This window comes from Saccopteryx bilineata, chromosome 10 (genome assembly GCF_036850765.1).
Source record: "Saccopteryx bilineata isolate mSacBil1 chromosome 10, mSacBil1_pri_phased_curated, whole genome shotgun sequence".
NCBI lineage: Eukaryota > Metazoa > Chordata > Mammalia > Chiroptera > Emballonuridae > Saccopteryx > Saccopteryx bilineata.
In genome coordinates, this window is record NC_089499.1 from 68315135 (window position 1) to 68341730 (window position 26596).

General features: G+C 43.2%; 1 protein-coding gene across 7 annotated transcripts in view; it reads left to right on the forward strand.

Moving 5' to 3' along the window:
• FRMD4B (FERM domain containing 4B) overlaps positions 1-26596 on the forward strand; it is a 351637-nt gene that overhangs the window by 244172 nt on the left and 80869 nt on the right. For all 7 annotated transcript variants that reach the window (XM_066244557.1, XM_066244558.1, XM_066244554.1 and 4 more), the window contains one exon: positions 8783-8867. In XM_066244557.1, the coding sequence (XP_066100654.1) occupies positions 8783-8867 (85 nt within the window). The remainder of the gene's footprint in view (positions 1-8782; positions 8868-26596) is intronic.

Below are 26596 nucleotides of genomic sequence, written 5' to 3' on the forward strand. Positions count from 1 at the left end.
GCCAAGATCTCAGCATCTTTCACGCCCTCCCCCCGCCATCCTTCTGAATACTTCTTGCTTTTTTTCTTCTTTCTAATCTGTCTTCTCCTCCCCTCCCCTCTTTCCTTTCTACTCTTTCCAAGCCACCTTTGCTATGCCATAGGACTGAAGGGGCCATCAGAGGTACCCTAAGCATTGTCTATGACACTCGGGCCTCAGAAGTCACCACATTAGTGAAAGTTCTAGTAGGAAATGTAGGGCAAACTGCTACCTTTCTGTCAAAGTAGCTGCAAACGCAGCATCTTTGGAAGATGCCTGAGTGTTTTTCAGTGCCCCCTGCCCTGGTTCTGGACCGCCCAGCCTTTAGAAAGAGTTTTAACTCGAGGAAGCATCATGACGAAACCCTGGCGGACCTGTCATTTGGCCCGAATCTTTAAAGACAGTCAAATATATGAATACAACCCAGCAGGTAAAGACTCTGGTGAATGAGGAGACTGATTCATTTGGAAAGATGCTTCCAGTGTGTTCCAGGGAAACGAAGCAGACCACACAACAAGCTGTGCTGCATCACTGCCCTATGGAGACAGATAGAAAAAAGCTAAACATGTTAACCGTGGCCAAGCTCTGGGTAGCATGATTGTGGAAATTATTTTCTTTTTTTGCTTGTCTATATATATGTTTTTCCTACAATAAACACTTTACTGGAGCAGTTTTTTTTATGCAAGTGTGAGAAGTGATAAAAGGAAGGAAAGTTAAAATATTTGTGACTGGATAGTGATGAGTTAATTAAAAGCTATCAGAAAGTAGGTCATTTACAAGAGGAAGAGGATAGGAAAACTTATCTCTTTAAGAAGGAATGTGACTAAAGACCCAAAGAAACTATTGCTTCCTCCTCCTGTGGTGCAGCGAAGGCTGCCTCAGGTTGTGTGTGGGTCAGCCAGAGCGCTTTGCCCTCCCAGAACACCCCCCCACGAATGCGTGATGTCCCAGCACTCAGGCGATGCGGCTCCAGGTGCCTTCACGTGTTCCGGGACCTAAGTGGCCTAACTCATTCTTGAACTTCCAGGCAGTTGGTTAGCCGTCTCCATCTTTGAGGATCCAACATTCCTAAATCATATGAGAGTTGTAGAGAGACAGAGAATCCTTCCAAGCTCGTGAGCAGTCCTGCGTCCAGCATCTTACAGGACTGTGTTTCTCAGTGTGCTCCCTGATCCAGCCTCCGGTACCGTTTAGTCTGCTCCTCTCCTCAGCACTCTATTCTCAGGGCAACGCCAACAGGGCAGAAGGAAAGAATTAGCATTATGGAGGATGAAGAAAGACCACGCTCTTGCTGACGTACAGCATGGCCTTTAGTCCTGGGTTTCTCAGTAGTACTGTTGACATTTCGGGCCACACAACTTTGTTGTAGGGGCCACTCTGTGCTGCAGGGTGTCTGCAGCACCCCTTGCCCTCACCCACAAGATGCCACCGACACCCTCTAAATCAGGACAAACATGTCTAACAGCATTGCCAAGTGCACCTACCCACCCAAGAAGAACCAGTACATTAGCCTCCTTCTTGAGTGCCAGTCCCAGCTCTTCCATTTACTAGCTGTGCAGCTCTCAGCCCCCCATGGGCCTGTATCTCACCGTATATGGGAGCTGAGGCTGGTGGTAGTACAGGGGGTGTCAGGGGGTTATACGTGGCAGCATGTAATGTAGACTCTCAATAGACACAAACTATTTTTAGGGTGTTAATAACACAGACTGCTTCAACCACATGTCCGGTGGCTTAAACAAGCATGATGTGAGATTTGGTGTTGAATATGGAAGTGTTGGAACTGTCTGGCTTGGGGTTAACCCATTTGCTGGGAGTGGGGTCTCATTGTTTGTCTTCATCATTCACCAGCCGAGCCCTTTCCTCCCCATCCAAATTTACTTATCTTTCTTTCCCCTATCTGCCTTCTTCTCAGAGCACATCCACTACTTTCCTCTCAGGGGAGGGAGCAGGCTGTTTTGAAGAGAAGCAGCATGCTCTTGGAATTCACCTGTGACCCTGGGACTTCACAGTTGCCCGGGGCAGAAGACTCCCTCCCCTCCCTTTGGGACAATCACAGCGAGACCCTTCCCTCCAGCACTTCCCTGGAGCACTCAGAGAGAGAGAGCCGCTGGGAAGGAAGCAGAGCAGGTTTCTGCAGGCTTCCAGAGGGCAGCTCTGGTCCTCAGGGCTCTGCTGGGAAATTTGGAAGTGGGGAAGGGTTTTCCTGGCAGGAAATCACTAGGACTGCCCCTCCCAGAGGTGAAAGGGAGCCTATGGGGCTCCCACAAGCACGGCATAATAGCTTGGAGAGAGTGAAATACACTTAAACGATACTGCTGTCTTCAGCAGCATTATAAAGTAAGGCTATGACGTTGCAGGGTCATTACAAGCAATGAACAGAGATCTCCCCACTCAGAGCGTTGATTAGGATCTGATCATAATCTATTTTCGCATGTCGCTGCAGTGTGTGACTAAAATTACCCACAATGACTTAATGAAACCTGGAATAAGCATCTTACTTTAGCCTTCGCTTGGTGCAGGTCGCAAACTCAGCATTGTTCAGTATGCGCAGTAACTGAGCAACTCTCGCCAAGTCACCGGCTTGCCTGAGATATCACTCAGATATGGCAAAGGCCCTGGAACACAAAGGAAATATGCTCAATTGGGAAGGAAAAGTCATTACTGGTCAGAAGAGCTTTTGTCTCATAGTACAGTATTTTTCCATTCTGTGTCAAAATGGGTACTTTTGTAGCAATTTTCTTCCTTGAAAGAAAGAGCTTAGGAGAGATACCTGGAATTTCCATTCTGTGTTTATAAAATTTCCAAGAAATTCTCAACTAAGTCAACGTCCTTGTTACAATCCCTCAGTAGAGGAATAATAATAATAATAGAGTAATAATCACCACCACTCATTGGTTGTTGGGCGACATGCACTCACTGTGTTAAACACATTTAAAATATCCCTCCTCTTTCTAAAGTGTGGAACAAGTGAGGGGTGAGCCGCTGAGAAGCGTGGAACAAGCGAGGGCTGAGCTGCTGAGAAGCGTGGAACAGTGAGGGCTGAGCCGCTGAGAAGCGTGGAACAGTGAAGGCTGAGCCGCTGAGAAGCGTGGAACAGTGAGGGGTGAGCCGCTGAGAAGCGTGGAACAGTGAGGGGTGAGCCGCTGAGAAGCGTGGAACAAGCGAGGGGTGAGCCACTGAGAAGCGTGGAACAAGGGAGGGGTGAGCCGCTGAGAAGCGTGGAACAAGGGAGGGGTGAGCCGCTGAGAAGCGTGGAACAAGCGAGGGGTGAGCCGCTGAGAAGCGTGGAACAGTGAGGGGTGAGCCGCTGAGAAGCGTGGAACAAGCGAGGGCTGAGCCGCTGAGAAGCGTGGAACAAGCGAGGGCTGAGCCGCTGAGAAGCGTGGAACAAGCGAGGGCTGAGCCGCTGAGAAGCGTGGAACAGTGAGGGCTGAGCCGCTGAGAAGCGTGGAACAGTGAGGGCTGAGCCGCTGAGAAGCGTGGAACAGTGAGGGGTGAGCCGCTGAGAAGCGTGGAACAAGCGAGGGGTGAGCCGCTGAGAAGCGTGGAACAAGCGAGGGGTGAGCCGCTGAGAAGCCGAGCAGCTGGCCCCACAGCCCCAGGGCCATTGGGGTTGAGCAGGGATTCAGTTAGTATCTCCCCAAATCCATGGTGTTGATTTTGACCATGATGAGTAAATGCCACAAGATGAAAATATCAGGCCGTGGCCAGTTAGTTCAGTCGGTTAATAGCATCATCCTGAAACAACAAAGTTGCAGGTTCGATCCCAGGTACAGGTTAAGGCACACACGGGAAGCAACCAAAAAGAAAAAAAATGCATGACTGAGTGGAACAACAAACGCTTCTCTTCTCTCCTCTCTCCCTTCCTTCCTCTCTGTGGCTCTCAAAAATCAAAAAATTAAGCTGTGGCCAGATAACTCTGGAGTGTCGTCCCAGAAACCAGGGTTGCCAGTTCAGTTCCCCAGTCAGGGCACATACAGGAGCAAGCAGCTCAGTGTTCCTGTCTCTCTCTCCCTCTCCCTCTCTCTCTCTCTCCCTCTCTCTCTCTCTCTCTTTCTCCCTCTCTCTCTCTCTGCTTCCATAAATAAATAAGTGTGAAAATATTGGCCACCTACATGTAAAAGACTGCTAACGGACAGACTATGCCAAACAACCTGTGTTCTGCTCTGTGACACACGTGTTGTCGTCTGCAGAGCTGGGCTGCCTCCCCTCCAAGCCGTCCCCGTCCGGTCATTGAGAGGTGACGTTCTATTATCACTGACGAGTGATTAGGTGAACACTTCTGTTCCATCAAAAAAGGAAAAACATGCTAATGAGAGGAGCATGAAAACTAGAGACAAAACCACCCCAAGCAAATTCTCTTCTCAAGAAATTATATTTGTTACGCTGAGTGAGATTTATCTTCAAATCCTATTCCTAGTCAAAAAGCCTGAGTTCATTTTGAGGCCTAAATTCTAACCATGGACACCATCGTCTCAAAATCTTAGTGAAATCATTTATAGTCAGCGTGCAGAAAGGAAACAGTATCCTGCTGCCAAGAAAGGGCTGACACAAAAGGCTTCATTTTATGAGTCTGGGATAGTCCATCTCATTTGATGAAGAAGTCCTAGATTTAGTTTTCAGTTTAGGGTACGTGTCAATAGGCGTGTCTGGGAGCCATTCTCCCAGAAGACTGCCCATACTTTTCATACGCTCTGTAAATATGAAGTCATTACAATGGTCCCCTTGAGGCAGAGATGGGAACGTGGATTCAGGGAGCAGGTAATCAGATGCCGAGGCAGAAAGGTAGAAAGCAGCAGGGCAAGATGCCAGAAAGTGGTGGGAAACAGGATAGGGACCTGTTTACTAGAACTAAGGTATAGTCAGGGGCCTGGGCTGCAGGACGAGGTAAACCCAGTTTCTAGTACAAAGGTATCTGTTCACAGTTGGACAAGGCACAAGTTGATTTGGTGCTCAGCCACCCAGCTACCTGCATAAGGTTTCTTAATTTCTCCAAGGCTAGCAAGAGGATTGGTCTGGCTAATATGCCCTTTCCCTGAAAGGCACTTCCTCCCTGCGTTACCTGGTGAACTCATGCATTCTTTAAGATTCAGCTCAATTGTCCCAGGGGATAGATACTTAGTGTCCTGTGACACTTAGTCCTGTGGAGTTCAGTTTGGCAGCCTTTTCCCTCTTGAATCGTAGGCTGAGTTCATTGCATCCCTCCCTTGGGCCCCGCTTCATTTTCTACAGATAATATTTCATTAAACTTGTTACTGTGGGAAAGCCTTCTATCCTACTGGTTTGGAATATGAACTTTGAAGTTTGATAGGCCTTAGTTGTAATCATTGCTCTACCTTTTCCACCTACAAGGCTTTGGGGAAATGCTCTATATTTCAGTTTTCACTTTTGTAAAATGGGTTTATTATTGGCTACCTGGTTGTACCGAACATTAAAAGAAGTGATGCATGTAGAGTCCTCTGTGTTGTCCCTGACAACATAGGAAGGCCTCTAGTAGGTTCTTTAGTTGTCAATCAGGAACCCAGTATGGCTAACTAATAAAATTGAAGGAAAACAGAAAAGACTGGAATTCAGTAATCTGTGAAGCAGAAACCAAGTAACAGTTTCATCAAGATATTGCTGGTCACACCATAGGCTCCGCACCTCTTCGATCTTTAGGGCGTTTTCATGCTATTGCTGTTCCCTGTGAGAGGATCTGACTGGTTGTGGTCACATGCTCACACTTCGGTCAGGGGGCAGGGCTGAGTAGGAATGTGTCCTGCTCTTCCTCATCAGCCAGCGAACCTCCTGGCTCTTTTCATAGGTGACTTCTGCTGTAGGCCACTGCAGCTTTATTTATTTAATAACATAAATTATTTTTAAAAAGTTATGAAGACAAGAAAAAAATTTGAATGGCTGGATTTTAAATGTTAAGGAATTATTGTAAACTTCATTATGTGAAAATTGATTGAGATTATGCTTTTAATACAGTCCTTCTCTGCCAGAGATATGAAAGGTTTTTCTTTCTTTTTATTTATTTATTTTTTTTATTTTTTTTTTTTTACAGAGACAGAGAGTCAGAGAGAGGGATAGACAGGGACAGACAGACAGGAACGGAGAGATGAGAAGCATCAATTATTAGTTTTTCGTTGCGCGTTGTGACACCTTAGTTGTTCATTAATTGCCTTCTCATATGTGCCTTGACCGCGGGCCTTCAGCAGACCAAGTAACCCCTTGCTTGAGCTTTAACCCCTTGGGTCCAAGCTTGTGAGCTTTGCTCAAACCAGATGAGCCTGCGCTCAAGCTGGCGACCTCGGGGTCTCGAACCTGGGTCCTCTGCATCCCAGTCCGACGCTCTATCCACTGCGCCACCGCCTGGTCAGGCATGAAAGGTTTTTCATAAGTAAATTCCAAATCTGTCACCTTAAACTCAGTTTTTGCACTTGTGAATTGGAGGTATGGATAGCTATCGCCCCCTGGGGTTGTTGTGAGGATTAAACAAAGCAGCACATTAAGGGCACTTGAGTGTGGCCCAGCACATCAGAGAGCTCAGGAAAAACTAGCTGGGTCCTGGCTAGTGAACCTCATTGCCGAACCTGCTCCGTTTCTGAGTGGAAAGGGATAAAGTATACAAGCCAAAGCAAAGAGAGCAGGAAACCACCGCCACCACCTAGCTGAACTGGAAGGTCCTTCAGGCTGCATAGGACCAAGTGACACAGCTCATCCCAGTCCTCTGGCTTTGTGTCCACCCTCATGGTGACCCTGCTCTCAATTCTGCTTCATCAGCTCCTGCCATTGACTTTCGTCCTTCCTCCCAGCCTCACGAAGGCTGCTAGAGCTTCTCTCTGCCTCCTCTGTCCCGCTTCCCCTCCCCCTGCGAGATTCTGCACGCCAGGTGCTGGCCGTCCTGTGCCACTGCCAGCCGCTCTTGAGTTGGGTGACTAGCCTCAGTCTGTCCAGCAGCGGCCAGGGCAGCAGGAGCCAAACTGATGGGCAAGTACCCAGGTTATAAAGATTTCTGTTTTGGTGAAAGCCAAATTGTGAATGTTTATCACCCAAAAGAGATGCTCCTTACCTATGGTATTCTGTCCACCAGGTATTTCTTTCTGTCGCAGGAATCCTGTTTACTCCTAGCCTTCAGATGGTGTTCAAATCCCGTCACGTTCTTTAAATTGTTTTAACATAACACAAATTTTGCAAAGTAGTTAGAATTTTTTGAGTATATTCCATGTACTATACTAGGCATTCTATGTATATCTATCTAATTTAAATTACTCACCTAGGTAGGCATCATTATCCCCCTCTGTTAACTAAAGATCTTAGACTCAGCTGAAGCATTAAATTCTAGAAAATGGATCTTTTGTCAAAAAATGTTAAATATTTTATTGAGTAATTGTTAAATTTTATTGCTTAAACAAAATTTTTAACATCTATTATCTTATTTAATTTTTCCTGAAACCCTGTGAAGTACGTGCAGCCATGACACCCATTTTAGGAAAGACACAAAGAAACTAAGTATCTTGCTCAAAGCCACAAGTGAAGGTGGGACTATGTATTCCAGATCTTTCCGATTCCAAAGCCTCTTCCTCCCCAACCCTGCTTTCCCTCTCTGCCTTACTCCTGAACTTGCCTTTCTCAGGAACCCAATGTTCATCAAGCCTGAGATAAACCCTTGTGAGTGAAAACATGAAGGCTTTCTTCTTTTTCTGGAACTTCCCTTGATGGTTCAGCATGAGAGGTGGAATTTTCAAATGATATTGCCATCTCCGTGATAAAAATCTTCCATGGCCTCTTCAGTTTTATTTATTTCTTAAACGTTTTGTCACTCTTGAAGAGTGTGGGGGCGAGTGCATGCCCACGACCTCTGCAGAGCTGAGGACAAGCTCAGCGCCCCACACCAGCCTTTATCTGGGCTCGCCCCCACCTGATAGCACGCTCTCTTTCAGGGCCCACACTTTGAGCTGTATGGGGCATCATGTTCCTCCTGCTTATTCAGTCGGGGGTCCAACACTGAGAAAACTGAGCTTGACCCGGCCCCCTCCCTTGAGCCAGAGGCCTGCAGCTTCATCTTGTTAGGATTATGAAAACAGATTGTGAAGAACTCCCCTCCCCTCCCACAGGGGCTGTCAGCTCTTCTAAGAGGAGACCCTGTGAGCTCGGGCTGCACAGACTGACCAAGCAAAAGCCCAGGAAACGGGTACAAATGGGGGGGCCCAGTGCTCCGATTTGCATGAGAAAGGACCAACGTCAAGTACTACAGAGAGTTTGGCCCCCAGCCCAGGGGAAGCCCAGAGCTGGAGGGTGACAGGGAAGGGGGGATGCCACTGAAACTCCCCGCTTTGATGTGTGTGAGGAGGCAGTGGGCGCAGGGCCCTCACACCACCCGGTCTGAAACTCTCTGGGCTGCCAGCAGGCCTCAGACCCCATTCTGTAATGCTCATCAACCCTCAGAGCTCACCTGGGCCTTGTGTTGAAGCTGTCTGAGGTATTATGAGCTCCCAGATTAGTGTCAAAATGGGCATCACAGGTAAAGTAGGGTTTGTAGTTAGATGCCATTGTGGAGTCATCTTAACTCACCTTCCAACACACCAACCAACTGTGTGTGTGCACACATTCTCCTGTGTATGTACATGCTGCAGAGTTCTTTGAAAAAGAGAAAAAAAGCACAACATCCCCTGGTTTCTCAAAATTCTCTCTCTGGTTGGGGGGAAATTAAAAGAGAAAATGAAATTATACTGAGAGAAGTACAGAAATCTGAAGAAACAAACGTCTGTCACTTTTTCAGATTTTACATTGAGAGCATATCATTTCTCAAGGATAAAACCACCGTGGAGCTGTTTTTCCTGAACGCGAAGTCCTGTGTGCACAAGGTAAACCGCCCGCTTGTACCTGCCAAGAATGACTCCAGACAGACTGGAGGTGTAGAGAGAAGTGGGGTTGCCTGTGGGTTCATATTCAAGTGGAAAAAGGACAGAATCTTTTCTATTGATTTTCCACCCCACTCAAGCCCCCAAGGGGCAGCTCTTCTCAAGTTCTGAGCCAGGTAGGGGTGGAGGTGTGGGGTAGTCACCTGTTGCCTGCCAAGGAGGAGTCCTGCCCACACAGTCACCACTACCTAACCGCAGTCAGTGCACCTCACAGAAAGACACAAAGATGCACCCATTAGATTGTGAGTACATCGTCCCAAAAGTCAGACCAGAAATGTTTTTAAAAGTGTGTGTCCAATTGAGCATCATTCAAATCCAAATTTGTTTAGAGGCCTCTGCTCAGAGCCAGGGGCTCTAAGGAGTGTTTCAGTGACCTGCAGTGAAGGATCCTTTTAAAAATTGTTTCAGTGCATATCCAGTCCATCAAAGACAGGTTGCTCTTGTAAAATTCAGTGAACACGAATGGCTAGAAGAACGGCCCGTGTGTGAGATGTGGCGGCCGCGTCTCACTGCTGTAAGTTTTACACACGCTCAGTTCTTATATCCTTGCAGACCGTCGTTGCTTCAGAGGCCCCCAACTGGAGCGCTGCCTTTCAGGCTGTGGTCTTGGTGCTCAGGACTTCAGCCGCCATGCCTGCTTCCAGGCTGGGGGGACCCTTCTGCCCATACACATCGCCCTAAGTCTGAGGGTGGCCAGGCAGCTGGATGGGGCCTAGCCTGGAGAGCCAACGGGGAAAGGCTGTAGGTTAGGGTACCTACATTTGTACTCGCCCCCTAGGCTCCCAAAATGTTAAAGGTGACCCGCTGAACGCATACAGCTTTAATTGGTGTGAGATTCAGCAAGAACAGAGTTTTGTTTGTGTGTGTGTGTTTTTAAACAGCTTTACTGAGATATAATTGACTTTACGTATTTAATTATACAATCTTTTTATTATATAATCACACCTAGGCAATGATTACCACAATCAAGGTAGTAAATGTATTCAGTCACTACAGATCTGTTTTCTTACAATAGATGAGTGTACATTTTCTAGAGTTTTATATAAATGCACCCATATAGTAATCTTTTTGTCTTTTTCCAGTGAGCATAATTATTTTAAGATTCACCCATGTTTTTACAAGTATCAGTGGTCCATTCCTTTTCATTGCTGAATAATATTCCATTGCATGGCTATACCTTAAATTGCTTATCCATTTGCCTGTACATTTTCCCATTATTTTTCAGATATATATTTTACTGATATATAACTAACATATAACATTGTGTAAGTTTAAGGTATATGATGTGATGATTTAATACTCATATATATTGTGAAGTGATCCATTCACCTATTGATGGACATTTAGATTATGCTAGTTTGGGGACTATAACAAATAAAACTATTATGAACATTAACACAAAAATCTTTGTAAGCATATATATGCTTTCCTTTCTCGTGGGTAGATACCTAGGAGTAGAATGACAAGATCATATGGTAGATGTATGTTTAACTTTTTAGAGTAATTTCAAACTGTTCTCTAAAGTGGTCATGCTGTTTTAAATTCCCACCAGCAGTGTATGAGAGTCCTAGCTCCTTCCCAGCCTTTTACCCACTTTGCGTGGTTAGTCTTCCTCATTTAGCCATGCTAGTAAGTGCTCATGGGTCTCACTGTGGTTTTCATTTGCATTTCCCTAATGACATATGATGTTGACACCTCTCATGTGCTAACTTACCACAAGTATATCCTCTTTGTGTTTGATCATTTATTCAATATCTTTGGGTTGTTTGTTTCCTTATATTGAGGTCTCACAGTCTGTGTATTCTGGATACAAGTACTTCATTGCTTCTGTGGATTGCAGAGATTTTCTTTCAGCCTGTGACTTCTTTTTCATTTTCTTCATGTCTTTCAAAGACCAGAAGGCTTTTATTTTGATGAAGCCCATTTTATCAGTGTTCTTTTTTATGGATTGTACTTTTGATATTTTATCTCAGTAAACCTTGCCTAAAAGAAGGTCACAATGATTTTTTTGTTTTGTTTTCTTCTAGAAGTTTTAGAGTTTTTGGTTTTACATTTAGGTCTGTGGTCCATTTTGAGTTAATTTTTATCTATGGCACAAAGTTTGGGTTGAAGTCCTTTTTTTTTTAATTTATATATATATATATATATTTTTTATTCAGTGAGAGGAGAAAAGGCAGAGACATACTGCCACATGAGCCCTGACTGGGATCCACCCAGCAAACCCACTAGGATGTGATGCTCTGTCCATCTGGGGCATTGCTCCATTGCTCAGCAACTGAGCTCTTCTTAGCACCTGAGGCAGAGACCATGGAGCCATCCTCAGTGTCTGGGGCCAACTTGCTCCAATTGAGCCATGGCTGCAGGAGGGGGGGAGAGAGAGAGAGAGAGAAAGAGAGAGAGAGAGAGAGGTGAGAGGGGGAGTGGTGGAGAAGCAGATGGGTGCTTCTTCTGTGTGCCCTGACCCAGGAATCGAACCTGGGACATCCACATGCAAGGCCAATGCTCTACCACTGAGCCAACTGCCTAGGGCCGGCCTATGACTATTGTTAGGATAAGTTTTTTAATTCAGTTGTGGGAATTTAGAGTTGAATATTTTCCATCTAAGTAATATGCAAGTAGCTAGCAACAAACACTTCAGGAAACATTACAGGACCCAAAAGATGATAAGTTAACAAAATCTGGCAGCTATTTGGTGAAGCAGCTTTCAAGTAGTTTCTTAAGATGCATGATCATTTAAGAACATTCCTCATAAGGAATGTCATCTGAATCACAGCCCCCGGAATAAATTCTGAGAACATAACCTCACCTGTAGAATATGTGTAGATGATTATTGACTGGTGAAAGTCAGTCCCTGGTGGTGGTAGCTGCTCTTTTGGGCTCACTGCTAAATCTGGGTGCGAGGGTGCTCCCTCCCACAGCGGGCGAAGGACACTGTCCCCACCAGCAGCATATGCAGCCCCTCCAGTCACCACCTCCACGCAGGCCTTCCTCCCTGCCAGGTGCTTCCCCACTGCCAGTGCCTGTTTCCACTGGAACGGAGAAGCACGGTCAGGAGGAGAGAGCTGGTGTTTGCAGTAAAGCCACAGTATCTTCTCAGATGCCTGGTTAGTAAAAACATGATTTGTGATGAGGCTTAGTACAGTTTCTGAAGCTCTGAGTAGCTCTGTAAATACAGATTAATATTCACAGAATTCAGTCGCATGAGTACAGTATTTGAAACACTGGGTTCTCAGTGGTTTTGTAAATATCGTTGTCCATACTCCATAGTGAATAAACCATTGATGACACTTAAAAATGTTGAAAGAAATATTATGCCTTGTTTCTGAATCTGAGTATTCCAGATATTCTGAAAAAGGGATAAAAGTTTTTCACTTTTGTTTACTCCAAAATGAACTCATATACACACTCTGGTACAAATTGGTCATTCAATGAATTTTTGTTGACTAGCTCAGTTAATGAATGGATGTTGTTGATGACCAGCCCTTGTTTTCCAAGAAGTCAAGCAATAAGCAGAAATAACTCACCTGATATAATCTGACTAGATGTGAGTATGAAATGCATCTAAATTTACTGAGAAACTGAACATCTAAAATTCTAAATAATTCTTTTTTAGATATTACTGAATAACATTTAGTAATGCTATAGTAACTTTAATTACAGTTTTTATCAAAGAATGACTGACAATGATTCCAGAAAAAAGAACATTTTACATCCCATCTATTATTTTAAAAAGTCAAAAGTCCATTGGGTTTTTTTCTCTAATCCTTTCAGATATGAATTAAAGATCAATAGTAATCTATTGGAAACTATAGCAGTTGTGGTCAATTTTATGAATCTTTGATTCTACCATGGCTGCAGCTAAGTACATATAAGAAGATTCATTCAGGCATTATTTATTGGATGACTGCTACCTGTCAGTACTGCTGAGGCTGTTTGAAATGGGCAATGCTTTGAGGATTTTTTAACTGTTCTTTTTTTTTAAAGAAATAACTGTGGTTTATTTACTCTATGGAATATTAGACAGTATTAAAAATACAATATGGATAAATATTAGAAACCACAATGTTTTTTATTAAGATAGTTGATAGACCACATCATATTAATTTCAGTTGTAAAAGATAGTGGCTGGACATCTATATACCTTATGAAGTGATCAGCAGTAGTTATGACAAAACTTGGTTTAGCCCTGGCCAGTTGGCTCAGCGGTAGAGCGTCGGCCTAGCGTGCGGAGGACCCGGGTTCGATTCCCGGCCAGGGCACAAAGGAGAAGCGCCCATTTGCTTCTCCACCCCTCTGCCGCGCTTTCCTCTCTGTCTCTCTCTTCCCCTCCCGCAGCCAAGGCTCCATTGGAGCAGAGATGGCCCGGGCGCTGGGGATGGCTCTGTGGCCACTTCCTCAGGCGCTAGAGTGGCTCTGGTCGCAACATGGCGACGCCCAGGATGGGCAGAGCATCGCCCCCTGGTGGGCAGAGCGTAGCCCCTGGTGGGCGTGCCGGGTGGATCCCGGTAGGGCGCATGCGGGAGTCTGTCTGACTGTCCCCATTTCCAGCTTCAGAAAAATGAAAAAACAAACAAACAAAAAAAAAACTTGGTTTAATGTTTGCCTGTCCTTATAAAGTAATTCAAATTATTAGGTGTGTCTGTTTTCTGTCTACCATGACCTGCAATATAAGAAAATACATTAAAAATCATGCTGTGCTTTGATCTTGAAAAGGAAATGTTATACTAAAGAAAGATCTCAGAAGTCAGGCTGCCTCTTCGCCATAACAGCTGTGTGATCTTAGGAAAGGTACTTTGCTTCCCTGAGCTATTTTCTTCATTTCTAAGTGAAGTGAGGGCAGTGTTTCTTGCTGTGTAACCTTTGACTACTTGTATCAGATTTACAGATGCTCATTTTTTAATGAGCCAACCCTTGCCTCTTTGCCTCAGTCCACACCAGAGTCAGAACTGAGTAGGGAACTGAAAGTCAGTCATTTCAGCAGGGTTCTCACACAATTCTCCTGCACAAGTCAGTTAAGAAAACACGGGCTTTTCTATCTGCATGATAAGTAGTGTAGATGGTTTTAGTGCATATTAAGTTTCACTTTGAGAAATATGAATCAAAGTCCAGAGACAATACCTTTTTATTTCTCCTCCTCTTTTATTAGCAATTGGAAAAGAAAAAAACATTTCACCTTCAGAACAGGAGAGCAAAGGGAAGGTGTGTATAATGCTGGTGACCGAGGCCAGGCAGGTTCACATTGGATTCGGGCAGACAGTAGAACTGCAGAGGCAGAAAGTGTTGGGCCATCCCTGTTTATTAGATTCTTGCAACAGCAGACGAGCAAACAGGCAGGGAAAAGTACTTCTCAAGGCAGCAGGTGCACGAACAGCAAAACGGCCCCTCACAGTGGCGGGAGGCAGTCTGCCCGAAGAGAAACACTTTGGCCTTACATAGGCTATACACATGTGGCTCAGCCACATGCTCTCAGGCTAATCATGCAAAGTGTAAGCGAGCAAGCCTAACACAGCTGTTTTCCCTACAGTATGAAATTCATTTTCAGCTCTGAGACAATGGGAAAGAAAAAAGTGTCTCCCTGCATTCCTGGTGCCATCACTGAGCTAGGTACACACATATATTCCATGCATTTCTCACCACAGCCCATGAAGAAGGAAACTTATGACCCCTTTTACAAATTAAAGAACAGAAGCACAGAAAGGTTAAGCAGTTTGCTTAATGTCACAGAGTTTGTAGTTGGGGAAAGTATCCTTGGCAAGTTATACCATCAGGAGACCCTGGTCCTTAAAAGCACCTCCCATTTGTCTCAGCTTCTTTTTAGTCATTGCTCTGGGGAAACAACAGTGTCCTCAGTACTTAGAATTCAGGGTCTATTGTTACAGAGCAGGCTGATTATAGCAACTAATAAGTATTGAGTGCATATAATTTGCTAGGCGCTTACTACTGTATATATTCATTCATTTAGTTCTCACTCCAACCCTACTAGGTAAGTTAGGTAACTTACATACTAGGTCAGTTCTATCATTATCCCTCATTTTATAGATGGAAATGCTGAGGTACAGAGTAACATAACACACACAAGGTCACATAGCTAATAAGTGAAGGAGCGAGATTCATCCCAGGCAGTGTGATATCAGCCAGAGTCCATGAGTTTAACCACTGTACTTACTACCTCTCAGTGGGTGAGGGCCGTCTACCCACTGCCTGTGGAGGAAGGGGGCATATCCATGGCTCAGTCTTTCTCTTATTCCAGACATCACTGTACATGCTGACCTTTAGCATGCAGTTGTTAATAAGGTGCCTCTGTGTGTTATGGGCCAATTGACTTTCACAGGCTGGGACTGGGAACAAAGCAAATCTGAAAGGGTATTTCAGAAGTGCATTTGTACTCATTTAGAACAGAACCTGCCAGAAAGTCAGGAACTGCCCATATGGGTCAAGTGCTGCCCAGGACAGAGCTGTTGTTTAGGTGAGGGCTCTTGTACCTGTTTGGCTTTCTTGATGAGAATGCAAAGGGCACACCTTGCTTCGCAAGACAAGCACCTGTGCTAGTGGTGAAGGTGTGGAAACACGAAACCGAGTCAGGAACGTGGAAGCACTCATCGTGTGGGTTGAGGTCCACCTAGGTCAGCCCTTTTCTGGCTTGGAAAAGTCTAAATGCATGAAACAGACGGTACTTTTGTCCCGGTTATTTCTGGAGGCTTCCTTGACCATTTCTGTGATTTCAGTGGTCAGTCCAGATTCATCACTACCACTCTTTATTTTTAAATCAGTGATCTGAAGACATGCTTGGGAAATTAAAATATTATTGGCCACCTTGTCTCTTTAGGTGTGTATAAAATGATTACAATAATGAGAAGGCAGAAACTACAGAGAAGCGAATAGGGCTCCGGGGCGCCCATGGTAGAGATCGTGCAGAGGAGAGAGGGGAGGCCACTGGACCTCGCTGAGAGCTTGCCAAGCAGCAGGGTTGGTGTTCTTACGTACTAACTTATTGAGTCTTCACAACAACCAGTGCTTCTATGTGTTATTACTTTAACAAATGAGGAAATGGAAGCATAAATAAGGTAAAAATAATTTGGCCCCAGTTAAATGGTTCATTAGTAGTGGAGCAATCACTAGACAATCTGGCACTGGAAATAATAGTATTTGTCTTCATTTATTCATTGAATAAAAAATCTTTGTGTTTCTCCTAAGAGCCAGGATTTCTGATGAGTGCTGCATTATCAGTAGTATAATGTTTAGTATCAGTACTTTCTTGTGGCCTGTCTAAAGGTTCTTTCATTTGTGTGTGTGTATGTGTATAGGTATGTATTGTGTTTATTTAAAGGCAATATGTCTGATGTTCTAAGATATACAATATGTATGAAAGATGCCAGGACCTTGTAGACACTGAGCACACTCAGAATTCCTCATGTTACTTGTTACTCCTTTCTATAATAATATAAAGAGCAGTTTGGGATATTTTCTTAGCTCTGCAAGTGTAAGAAACCTCACAAGCAGAATTAGGGTTTTGTACTCACATACACACTTTGCTTTAAGTCTACAGCTCAAGAATCTATATCATGATCATAAGCTAGTTTCATATCATAAAGAGTTTAAGAAACTTCGAATTTTAGACCAGTTTCTTGGATATCCGCCACATGCTTTGGCATAGTAAAGGCTTCAGAAAGTTGTAGGCATATAAACATGATCTTCTTTAACCCAGTTATTTCCCAGATTTCCTTGCATATGAAATTCTTTTTCAAACAATACTTACTAGTGGACTGCTGACCACAGTTTTGAAAATGGTGTTCTAAATATATACTATGGTATATATGGTAAAGGTTTATAACTGTAAGTCTCCTGGGTGTCACCCTAGGTAAGTGCTAGCCATAAGATAAAATCTGGGTCTATTCTGATTCTGTAAACAAAACCCTTTAGGAGATAGTCGAGATGTCTGCCTGGGTTCTGAGTCAGTTGGGACTTCATCTGCTCCAGGCTGAGCAGGAGACACCATATCAAGACGGAGGAAAAAATGGGTTTGTAGTGCCTTAACTGGCTTCATTACACTCCCTTTTCTTTTCTTATAAGCACTCATCTCTTGGTACTTTGAATGTACAAATGTAGAAGTACAAATGAACCAAATATTAACAATTCTATTAAAAACTAGATTTACTGCAAGACTATCAATCATATTTTTATCCTCTCTCTTGCCCCATTTCTTGACCAAGAAGACCTTGTTAGGCATGCCCTTTCATTAGTAGACTTGGTGAGAGTGTCACTATCATCTCAGAACACACTCTACCACACTCAGAGTGACTGATACTGCATATTGCCTAATGTACTTAGAATCTTAATGCCATTTGCTCTAAAGCTCTCCTAAAAGCCCACATGGCTTTGAAGGGCAATTCGGCAATGTCCATTAAAATTAAAACTGTATCTTTTCATTCAACACTCCACCAACTGTAGGAATAACCCCCTGCAAGATTCTAGTGAAATATGAAAAAAGAAATATAAAGATGTCTTAGATGATTGTCTTTTTAGGTGTGTATAAAATTATTACAATAATGAGATGGCAGAAACTGGAGAAGCAAGTGGGGTTCCAGGGCACTGGATGGTCGAGATCGTGCAGAGGGGCCTCACTGAGGGCTCGCCGAGCAGCAGGCACGGTGTGCTCACATACTGACTCATTCTCAGAGTGGGAAACGGAACCTACCTAAGCCCAATGCAGCAGGCACTAACTAGATTACAAGTAATTCATATAATGGGACACTGTGCAGCCATTTAAAATATACTGCTCAAAAAATTAGGGGATATTTTATTGCTTCATATTCGTTTTGAAATGTCCTCTAATTTTTGTGAGCAGTATAGTAAAATAGCCCTCTTCCACTGACATGCAAACAGATCCAAACTACAATACATTGTTAAGTCTAAAAAAAATCAAGTTACAGAACAGTAAATATTGGGTGATTATTTTTAACTTAATTTACTTTTATGTATATAAAATGTACTCAGGAAAAACTAGAAAAATGTATAGCTTAATGTCAATATTTATTATTTCTGGGAGCAAGTTTATGGAGGAGCTATTCTTTTCTAAGAAATGTTTTGTTTTGTTTTAAGAAATGTTTTTCTAATATATATATACATATATATATTAATATTTTTTTAAGTGAGAGGAGGGGAGATAGTGAGATAGACTCTCACATGCACCCTGATTGGGATCCACCTGGCAACCCCATCTGGGCCCAATGCCCAAGTACCGAGCTATTTTTAGTGTCTGATGCTGATGCACTAGGACCAACCAAGCTATCCTCAGTGCCCAGGGCCACACTTAAACCAAGTGAGCTATCCTCAGTGCCCAGGGCCATGCTCAAACCAATCAAGTCATTGGCTGTAGGAGGGGAAAAAGGAGAAAAGGGAGAGTTGGAAGGGGAGAGAAGCAGATGGTTGCTTCTCCTATGTGCCCTGACCAGGAATCGAACCCAGGATGTCTATATGCCAGACTGACACTATATCCACTGAGCCACTGGCCAGGGCACTTTTTAAATATTTTTTTTACAAGAAGCTTGATTTAGTTTTAAATCAGAAAAATAAAGACAAAAATAATCAGTATATTCATTAAACTTTACTTCTTTAAAGCTATGGGAAGAGAATAAAAATACAGTTGATTACTTTCTCTCTACTAGAAAACCTCTCATCTTTTTCACTGGACAAAGCTAAATAGAAGCTGAAAGTTTCTAACTGCTTTATCTAGAAAAGCAAAAGGTCTACTGTTCAAGACAGCTGACAGAATTGTTTTTGATGTTTGTAAAAATAATAACTGTTAATTGTAGAGAATTTAGAGAATTAGAAAATTACAATCAATGGAAAAGAAAACAATTAACATGTAATCCCAATACTAGAGCATTAATTATATTCTTTTGACCTGTTCCTTTCTTTTGAGCATATATTTTTCTTGGTTGTGATCAATTGCTGCCTACATTTTACATTTTATGCACTTTGTTAGAGTTTTTACTTTTTATGCACTTTGGCTACTATGACCTAATCTTGTCCACTCTTCTTCCTACTTTCTCTATGGTCTTGTATTATAGATCAGCATGCAATATAGGGAAGGTGTGTAGAGATACTTTAAAAATTCACCTGTTGCTCTGCCCGGTTGGCTCAATGGTAGAGCATTGGCCTGGCGTATGGATGTCCAGGGTTTGATTCCTGATCAGGTCAGGGGACATAGGAGAAGTGGCCATCTGCTCCACCCCTCCCCTTGCTTCTCTCTCTTTCTCTTTCTCTCTCTCTCTCCTCCTCCCCTCCTGCAGCCATGGCTCAATTAGAGTGAGTTGGCCCGAGCCACTGCAGATGGCTCCATGGCCTCCACCTCAGACGCTAAAATGTGGCTCCGGTGGCAATGGAGCAAGGGCCCCAGATGGGCAGAGCATTGCCCCCTAGTGGGCTTGCTTGGTAGATCCCGGTCGGGGCACATGCGGAAGTTTGCCTTCCTCCCCTCCTCTCATTAAAATAATTTTTTTTTAAATTCACATGTTCATTAAATATAAACTTGTACATTGAGTGTAGGGACCAGGTTTTCTTTATGTTGTAATCTCCAGCTGTTTACCTAGATATTAGGTAAAAGGTTGTTGAATGGATAAATAAGTGAACAAGTGAATGATTAAAATGGATGGCAAGACTGAGGAATTCTAGAATATAAAATCAATAAAATTAAGTACCTCCCACATTTGACATCTTAGCCTGCCCCGGCTCCCTAAAGAGGCTGTTTAATGCATTGAGTTTAGCCTGAAGCCAGTCATCTTGGGTTCAAGTGCATGGCCATGCATGTGGCAATTTGGGCATGTTACTGACATTTTTAAGCCTCAGTTTTATCGACTATGAAATGAGGATAATAATAGTCCCTACTTCAGTGGATGAGTTAATATATGCGTGGCATATAGAATAGTGTCTGCCACAAAGACTGTTTTACTGTTAATATTTTTGCTGTTATTACTACTACCATTACATATCAAGCCCCTCAAGAGGACACACAAGCCCTGGCTTACTGCTCCAGCCTCTTCCCACACTCACCCTGTGGTTATACTGGCATAACTTCTCATTCCCTGATTAATACCAGTCTTTCTCCAGCTTGTGTGCCTTTTTTTTTTTAACATAGTTATACCTCTGCCGAAGCTCTTCCTACTTTTATGTTCTTGTTCTCTGCTGAATGCCTTTCTGTCTCCCTTCATTTCCCTCTGGAAAATTTCTACTCATCTTCAGAGCTCAGCTCCAGATGCCCTGTCCTGAAGCAGTTCTCTCTCTCCCTGTGTGAACCACCATGACCATCTCCTACAGGGAGGCAAGTTCTTCAACCGCCAGAATAGCCTTTAAACACCTCTAACTCTTTTCTCATTGTGTTGAATTATTTGTTTGAGTATCTACCACTCCACAACTGGACTGACTCCTTGGGACCAGGGTCAGCTATTACTCACCTTTATGTCCCTACCACTGGCACAGAGCCTGGAATACACTAGAGGTCCTAAATAAATATTTGTCAAATGATCAAAATAAATGTAGTTTACACTAGTAACCAAATTCATCGACTTTGCAAAATAGGCTTATGAAAAGATCAAGCCAAATGAAAAATCAGTTCTGAATAACAATCATAAAATTAGACTATTTCAGTCTTATTCTATTGTCATGAGCTACAATAGAACTATACTGCTTCTAAAGTCCATTTTCCAGAGGTTGTATGGTGCTTGTATCCTTGAAATTTAATGTGCTGAATGCTGAACCTACTGGAATACACTTTGGCATCGCATTATTAAATTTTAAAGCACATGAGTCTCACTCAGCATCTTGGCTGCTTTGTTCATGTAAATGCCTTTTGGAGACATTTAGGAGAATCACTGTAAAATCAACAACAAATATATAGGTAGACGCACTTCTTGGCTCTTAGATTGAAACATCTTTTCTTGGAATTCCAAGAAAATAAGGGAAATATGTCATCAAATTTGATTGCCCCAAGGACAGAGTGAGTACATATAGAGTCTACTTAATCTTAAAACATCATTTTAGCCAAGTTTTCCAGTATAGTCTCCAAGCCCAGACATTCAGCCTGACCACCTGGAATGCCATGGACATCCCTGTTTCCTTCTTGGTAGAGCCGGAGTTACCCTATGGGGAAAGCTGGGATGGAAGAAAATTTGGAGAAATGGATTGTTCCAACAGTCAGTAAATGAGCTCCTGAATAATCAAAGAGTGACTGTTCTTGTGAGAAACATTCTTCTAAGACCTAGAAAGATATTTTCATAATTTAGTACTGTTCTAGCTGCCTGTTTTTGTCAGAGATTTTTTTAAAGTGTGCATTCATGAGAAGACCTGTTCCTGTTACTATCCTTATTTATAATGCCTTAAGCAAAAGAAATTAGTCTCAGCTCAGTTTAACCTAGCAGAACTTGAAACATATTCCTCTGTAACCATTCCATTACTGTTAGCATCACACTCATGTGTTTTGTCCTAGAATTATTCCAACTAGTTCAATAACCAACAATTTGAGAAGTTATGAAGAACTATGTATATTTGGTACATCTGCTAACCTAACAGAATTTTAGCATTTGGAATTTGAGGGTGTTTGCATATGTCAGTGTATGTACACGCATGTGTGTGAGCATATGTGTGTATTTTAATCTTCTAGTTCAGCGGTTTTCTAGTTCATTTCAATACACTGACATAATCCAAAGGATGAGGAATTAAATTGTGAAGGCTATAAATTCTGTCCTTGGTGAAGTGAGCATGCCTTCTTCTAATAACTGGCCATTGCTATTTACCAAGTGAAGTCACTAAACTAAACATCAGAGTTGGTTTGAAGACAATCTAGTCAAGAAGGAACAAAGAAATCTAATACCATACTTTAAAAGGCTACTGAAAGTTTTATAATAAATACTTCACCTTTTCCTGGTTCATGTGGCTTTCCTTCTGTGCTTTCCTAACATCTAAATTATGTGTCTTAAGCCATGAGCTTTCAAATATATGCTGTCTTATGCATTTGTGGGAATCAAAGTTTTCATAATAATAGCTTATAACACATGCCAATTTCAGTCCTCAAGGACTTCCCATATGCAGTGGCATATGCCTTTACTACTTCCCTGAGATGGAAAAGGGGAAGAAGTTAGGTCCTCATATTGAAAATCAGAGGTTCATGGTGGTAAAAGGACATGATCATGGAGTGGAAAAACGAGAAAAAGTCCCTGCTGTTGGCACCAGCCAGGGTCAATTTACACAGAATGAATGCTTTGTTTACTGATGTATCCCTAACACAAGTAGTCTCTCAAATATTTGTTGAATTCATTCAGATGAGTGACTAAAAATCCAATTAGAAAACCTGTATTTTGTAATGGTGCCACTTAATATAAATTCTCTTAAGACATTTAAACCCAGTTCTGATACTTTTGGTAAACCATCATCACAGAAATGGACTATAAGAATAACATTACAGCTGAACTGTGACTCAAAAATGTCATAAAAATAATATGACAAATGCTTGGATGGAAATGGAGATAATTTCATACAAAATTTAAAATCTAAGGGTTAGTGAAAAGGTACTGTAAGATATGTTCTCAATTTATTTTAGAAATTACACTTTGTACATTTCTAGCTTTTAAAAATGCCTTAGTTGATGTCTTTGAAGACACAAATCATGTATATTAAAAGGAATATGGCAAAGAAACTTCCGAAACAAATTTGCCTATACCAATTATTTCCCCTATCCGTTCATCCATCTGTTTACCTGTTACTTTATCATCTATCACCAATTTTTTAACCCATTCTAGAAGCAGATATAATTTGCCCTTCTGCACTGTTACACATGTTTAAGAGTATGGAAGAGGTTTAAAGAGATATCTATATTTTTTAGAAAGAAGAAATTGAATAAAAGACTTCCATTTCATAATTAAGTAGGCCTAATTTAATGCTTTACAATATGAATTCGTTAGGTAGTAGACTAAGATGTTCATTTCAGGTAAACCTGTTGAATTGGCCACAGATAATTACCATTTTAAATTTTATTAGAGTGAGACCGAAGTACAGTTAAATGGGTGACCTGAAGGGGCAGGATCTGCAGAGAGGAGATCCCACCTGGCTCCACCACTTACAGGCTGGGGCTTCTTTCCTTTCCTAAGCTTAAGTCTCCTCCCTGGTGGAGCGCAGCAGTACCACTACCTGCTCGCGGGGTCTCCTCCCTGGTGGAGCGCAGCAATACCGTTACCTGCTCGCGGGGTCTCCTCCCTGGTGGAGCGCAGCAGTACCGTTACCTGCTCTCGGGGTCTCCTCCCTGGTGGAGCGCAGCAGTACCGTTACCTGCTCTCAGGGTCTCCTCCCTGGTGGAGCGCAGCAGTACCACTACCTGCTCGCGGGGTCTCCTCCCTGGTGGAGCGCAGCAGTACCACTACCTGCTCGCGGGGTCTCCTCCCTGGTGGAGCGCAGCAGTACCACTACCTGCTCGCGGGGTCTCCTCCCTGGTGGAGCGCAGCAGTACCGTTACCTGCTCGCGGGGTCTCCTCCCTGGTGGAGCGCAGCAGTACCACTACCTGCTCGCGGGGTCCCCTCCCTGGTGGAGCGCAGCAGTACCACTACCTGCTCGCGGGGTCCCCTCCCTGGTGGAGCGCAGCAGTACCACTACCTGCTCGCGGGGTCCCCTCCCTGGTGGAGCGCAGCAGTACCACTACCTGCTCGCGGGGTCTCCTCCCTGGTGGAGCGCAGCAGTACCACTACCTGCTCGCGGGGTCTCCTCCCTGGTGGAGCGCAGCAGTACCGTTACCTGCTCGCGGGGTCTCCTCCCTGGTGGAGCGCAGCAGTACCACTACCTGCTCGCGGGGTCCCCTCCCTGGTGGAGCGCAGCAGTACCACTACCTGCTCGCGGGGTCTCCTCCCTGGTGGAGCGCAGCAGTACCACTACCTGCTCGCGGGGTCTCCTCCCTGGTGGAGCGCAGCAGTACCACTACCTGCTCGCGGGGTCTCCTCCCTGGTGGAGCGCAGCAATACTATTACCTGCTCTCAGGGTCTTCTCCCTGATGGAGCGCAGCAGTACCACTACCTGCTCGCGGGGTCTCCTCCCTGGTGGAGCGCAGCAGTACCACTACCTGCTCGCGGGGTCTCCTCCCTGGTGGAGCGCAGTAATATCATTACCTGCTCACCTGTTTGTCCTGGGAATCCAATGAATTCATATATGTTTACCTCTTGAAACAGGTGATTAGCATTTAAGTGTTTGTTTTGTTGTTGTTGTTGACAGTATTATTCTAAAATTTCCTAAAAACCTGTTATAAAATGTTCTCATTTGTAAAAATGACTTGAGCATAAATAACCACAGTTATGGCATAAAATGAGAATGTTGGTGAAATTTTCAAAGTGATATTCCTTATCAGAAAAAGCAATTATAAATGAGAGACCCGATCAGATGAATGCACAGTCGTCCTGAAAACGAAAGGGTTGCTGCATATCTAGTCACGCAGGGCTTCTTTACTCAAAGGCTCGGTTTTACCATCATGGCCCTAATGTTCAGGCTCCTGATTCACCTGTTCTCCCTCTGATCATCCTTGATTGTCTTGTATGCACCTTGTACTTTTTAAAAATATATATATGACTGATTTTCCATCAGAACACTCCACTACTATAAATTCAAAGTGTAAGTTGGTGCCAGCCTGCATTTAGGCAATTAGAGTGCTGTAATTAAAGTCTGCTGTGTATATAAAATTTTTTTTTTTGCTGTGTATGTAATCTTATAATGCACAAGGGTAAGTACAGAAGTTGAGAGCTGGGTTCTAAGCATTTGTTCAGTGATGATTATTAACCTGTTCTCCCATTGTCTCCCTGCATACTTATCAGATGTGGGTGCCTTGAACTTCCATCTTCATTAGCAGATCCTGACCTCGTTAGGATCCCTGCCTTTCTTGCATCACATACCAATTTGGCTTTAGATCACCACACCTCTAATTTTCAGGGCAGTCTCATAAACATTCATTCACTGCCTTGCTTTAAGAATATGTTGGTGGAAGGGGTTTATAGAAAGGATTAATGGAGCCAGTCTTCTGATATTGACCATGTGACAATCTCATTCTTCTTGGGCTTAAAAGGAATAAAATGTAACCTTAAGACATCAAAATAGGAGAAAAGTCACATGATCCCAAGGTCACTGGCTTGAACCTAAAGGTCTCTGGCATGAGCCTGAAGGTCTCTGATAGAAGTTCAAGGGCACTGCCATGAACCCAGAGGTAGCTGACTTGAGCAAGGGGTGACTGGCCCAGCTTGAGCACTGCTGGATCAGTGCACATATGAGAAGCAAGCAATGAACAGCTGCTGAGTGTGCAGTGGTAAGCTAAACAGATCTTTGCCTGTTATGGAGTTTAGAGTTTTATGAGATTATTCCCAAATTTCACAAATTGTGTGTACCTGATGTGTATTTATTGTTCAACATATAGTTATTGTTAAATTTTTCTAATTGTCTAAATAATGTTCTTTATAGCTTTTTTTTCCTTTTCTGATCCAGGGTCCAGTCCTGAATCACACGTTGCATTTAGTTTTCATGACACTTTAGTCTCAAGAATTGGAAACTGGTGTCTAGTCTTTCTTTGGTTTTTCCTTTTTTTAAATTTTGGTTAAGGTGGTATCTGCCAGTTTTCTCTCTTTTTCCTAATATGATTTATCACTCATCTGGAAATGACCCTTGGAGGCTGTACACTACTTCCCAAATCTTTGACCCAATGGTCTTAGCCTCCAGTGGGGATCTTGTCAAGTCAGTTAGCACTGTGGTGATTATAAATGGTGAGTCTCTAATTCTACTACCTTCAACATTTCTTAGCATTCATCTGTAAAGAAAACTTTTCCCAGGCCTGACCGTATGACTCAGCAGATTGTCCCGGTGCACCAAAGGTCATGGGCTCAATCCCTGGTCAGGGCACATACGAGAAGCAATCAACAAGTGCACAACTAACCCTGGTCGGGTAGCTCAGTTTGTTGGCACATCATCCTGGTGTGAAGGTTGGCAGTTTGATAACCCAGCCAGGGCACATACTGGAGCATCTTGTTCCTGTCTCTCTGTTCCTGCCTCACTGAAAAAAAAAATCAATGAGTGCACAATGAAATGGAACAACTAAGTGAAACAATGAGTTGATACTTCTCTCTCCCTCTTTCTCTCTCTACCTTATCTTCCTCCCTTTTTCTCTTGCAAATCAATGGGGGAGGGAATATTTTTAAAGAATAATTTTCCCTTCTTTTCCATCTAGACCTTTAAAAAATATAAGGTCTACTGGAAAGTTCTGTCCGTTTCTATCACAAGTTTCGACACATAAGCACATGTTTATTTGGCACACGTGTGCCTCTCTATTTTTATCACTTAATGTATACATACTGATGTAGCAAATTAACTAAAACAAAGTTGATTCACGTTAGTCTTATGTGTGAAGCGATAGTGTACCCATGGCTACTGATAAAGTTCATTTACGCCACTGTAATTTTTATGAATTTCAACAAAGAAGAAATGCTACAGAAGCATGTCTGTCGCATCCACCATATTCCCCAGACTTAGCACCCTCCGACTATCACTTGTTTTTGTCCTTACAAAATTTTTTGAAGGGCAAAAAATTCAAAAATGAAGAAGATATCAAACAAGCACTGGTTCAATTTTTCGCATCAAAAGATAAAACATTTTTCAAAAA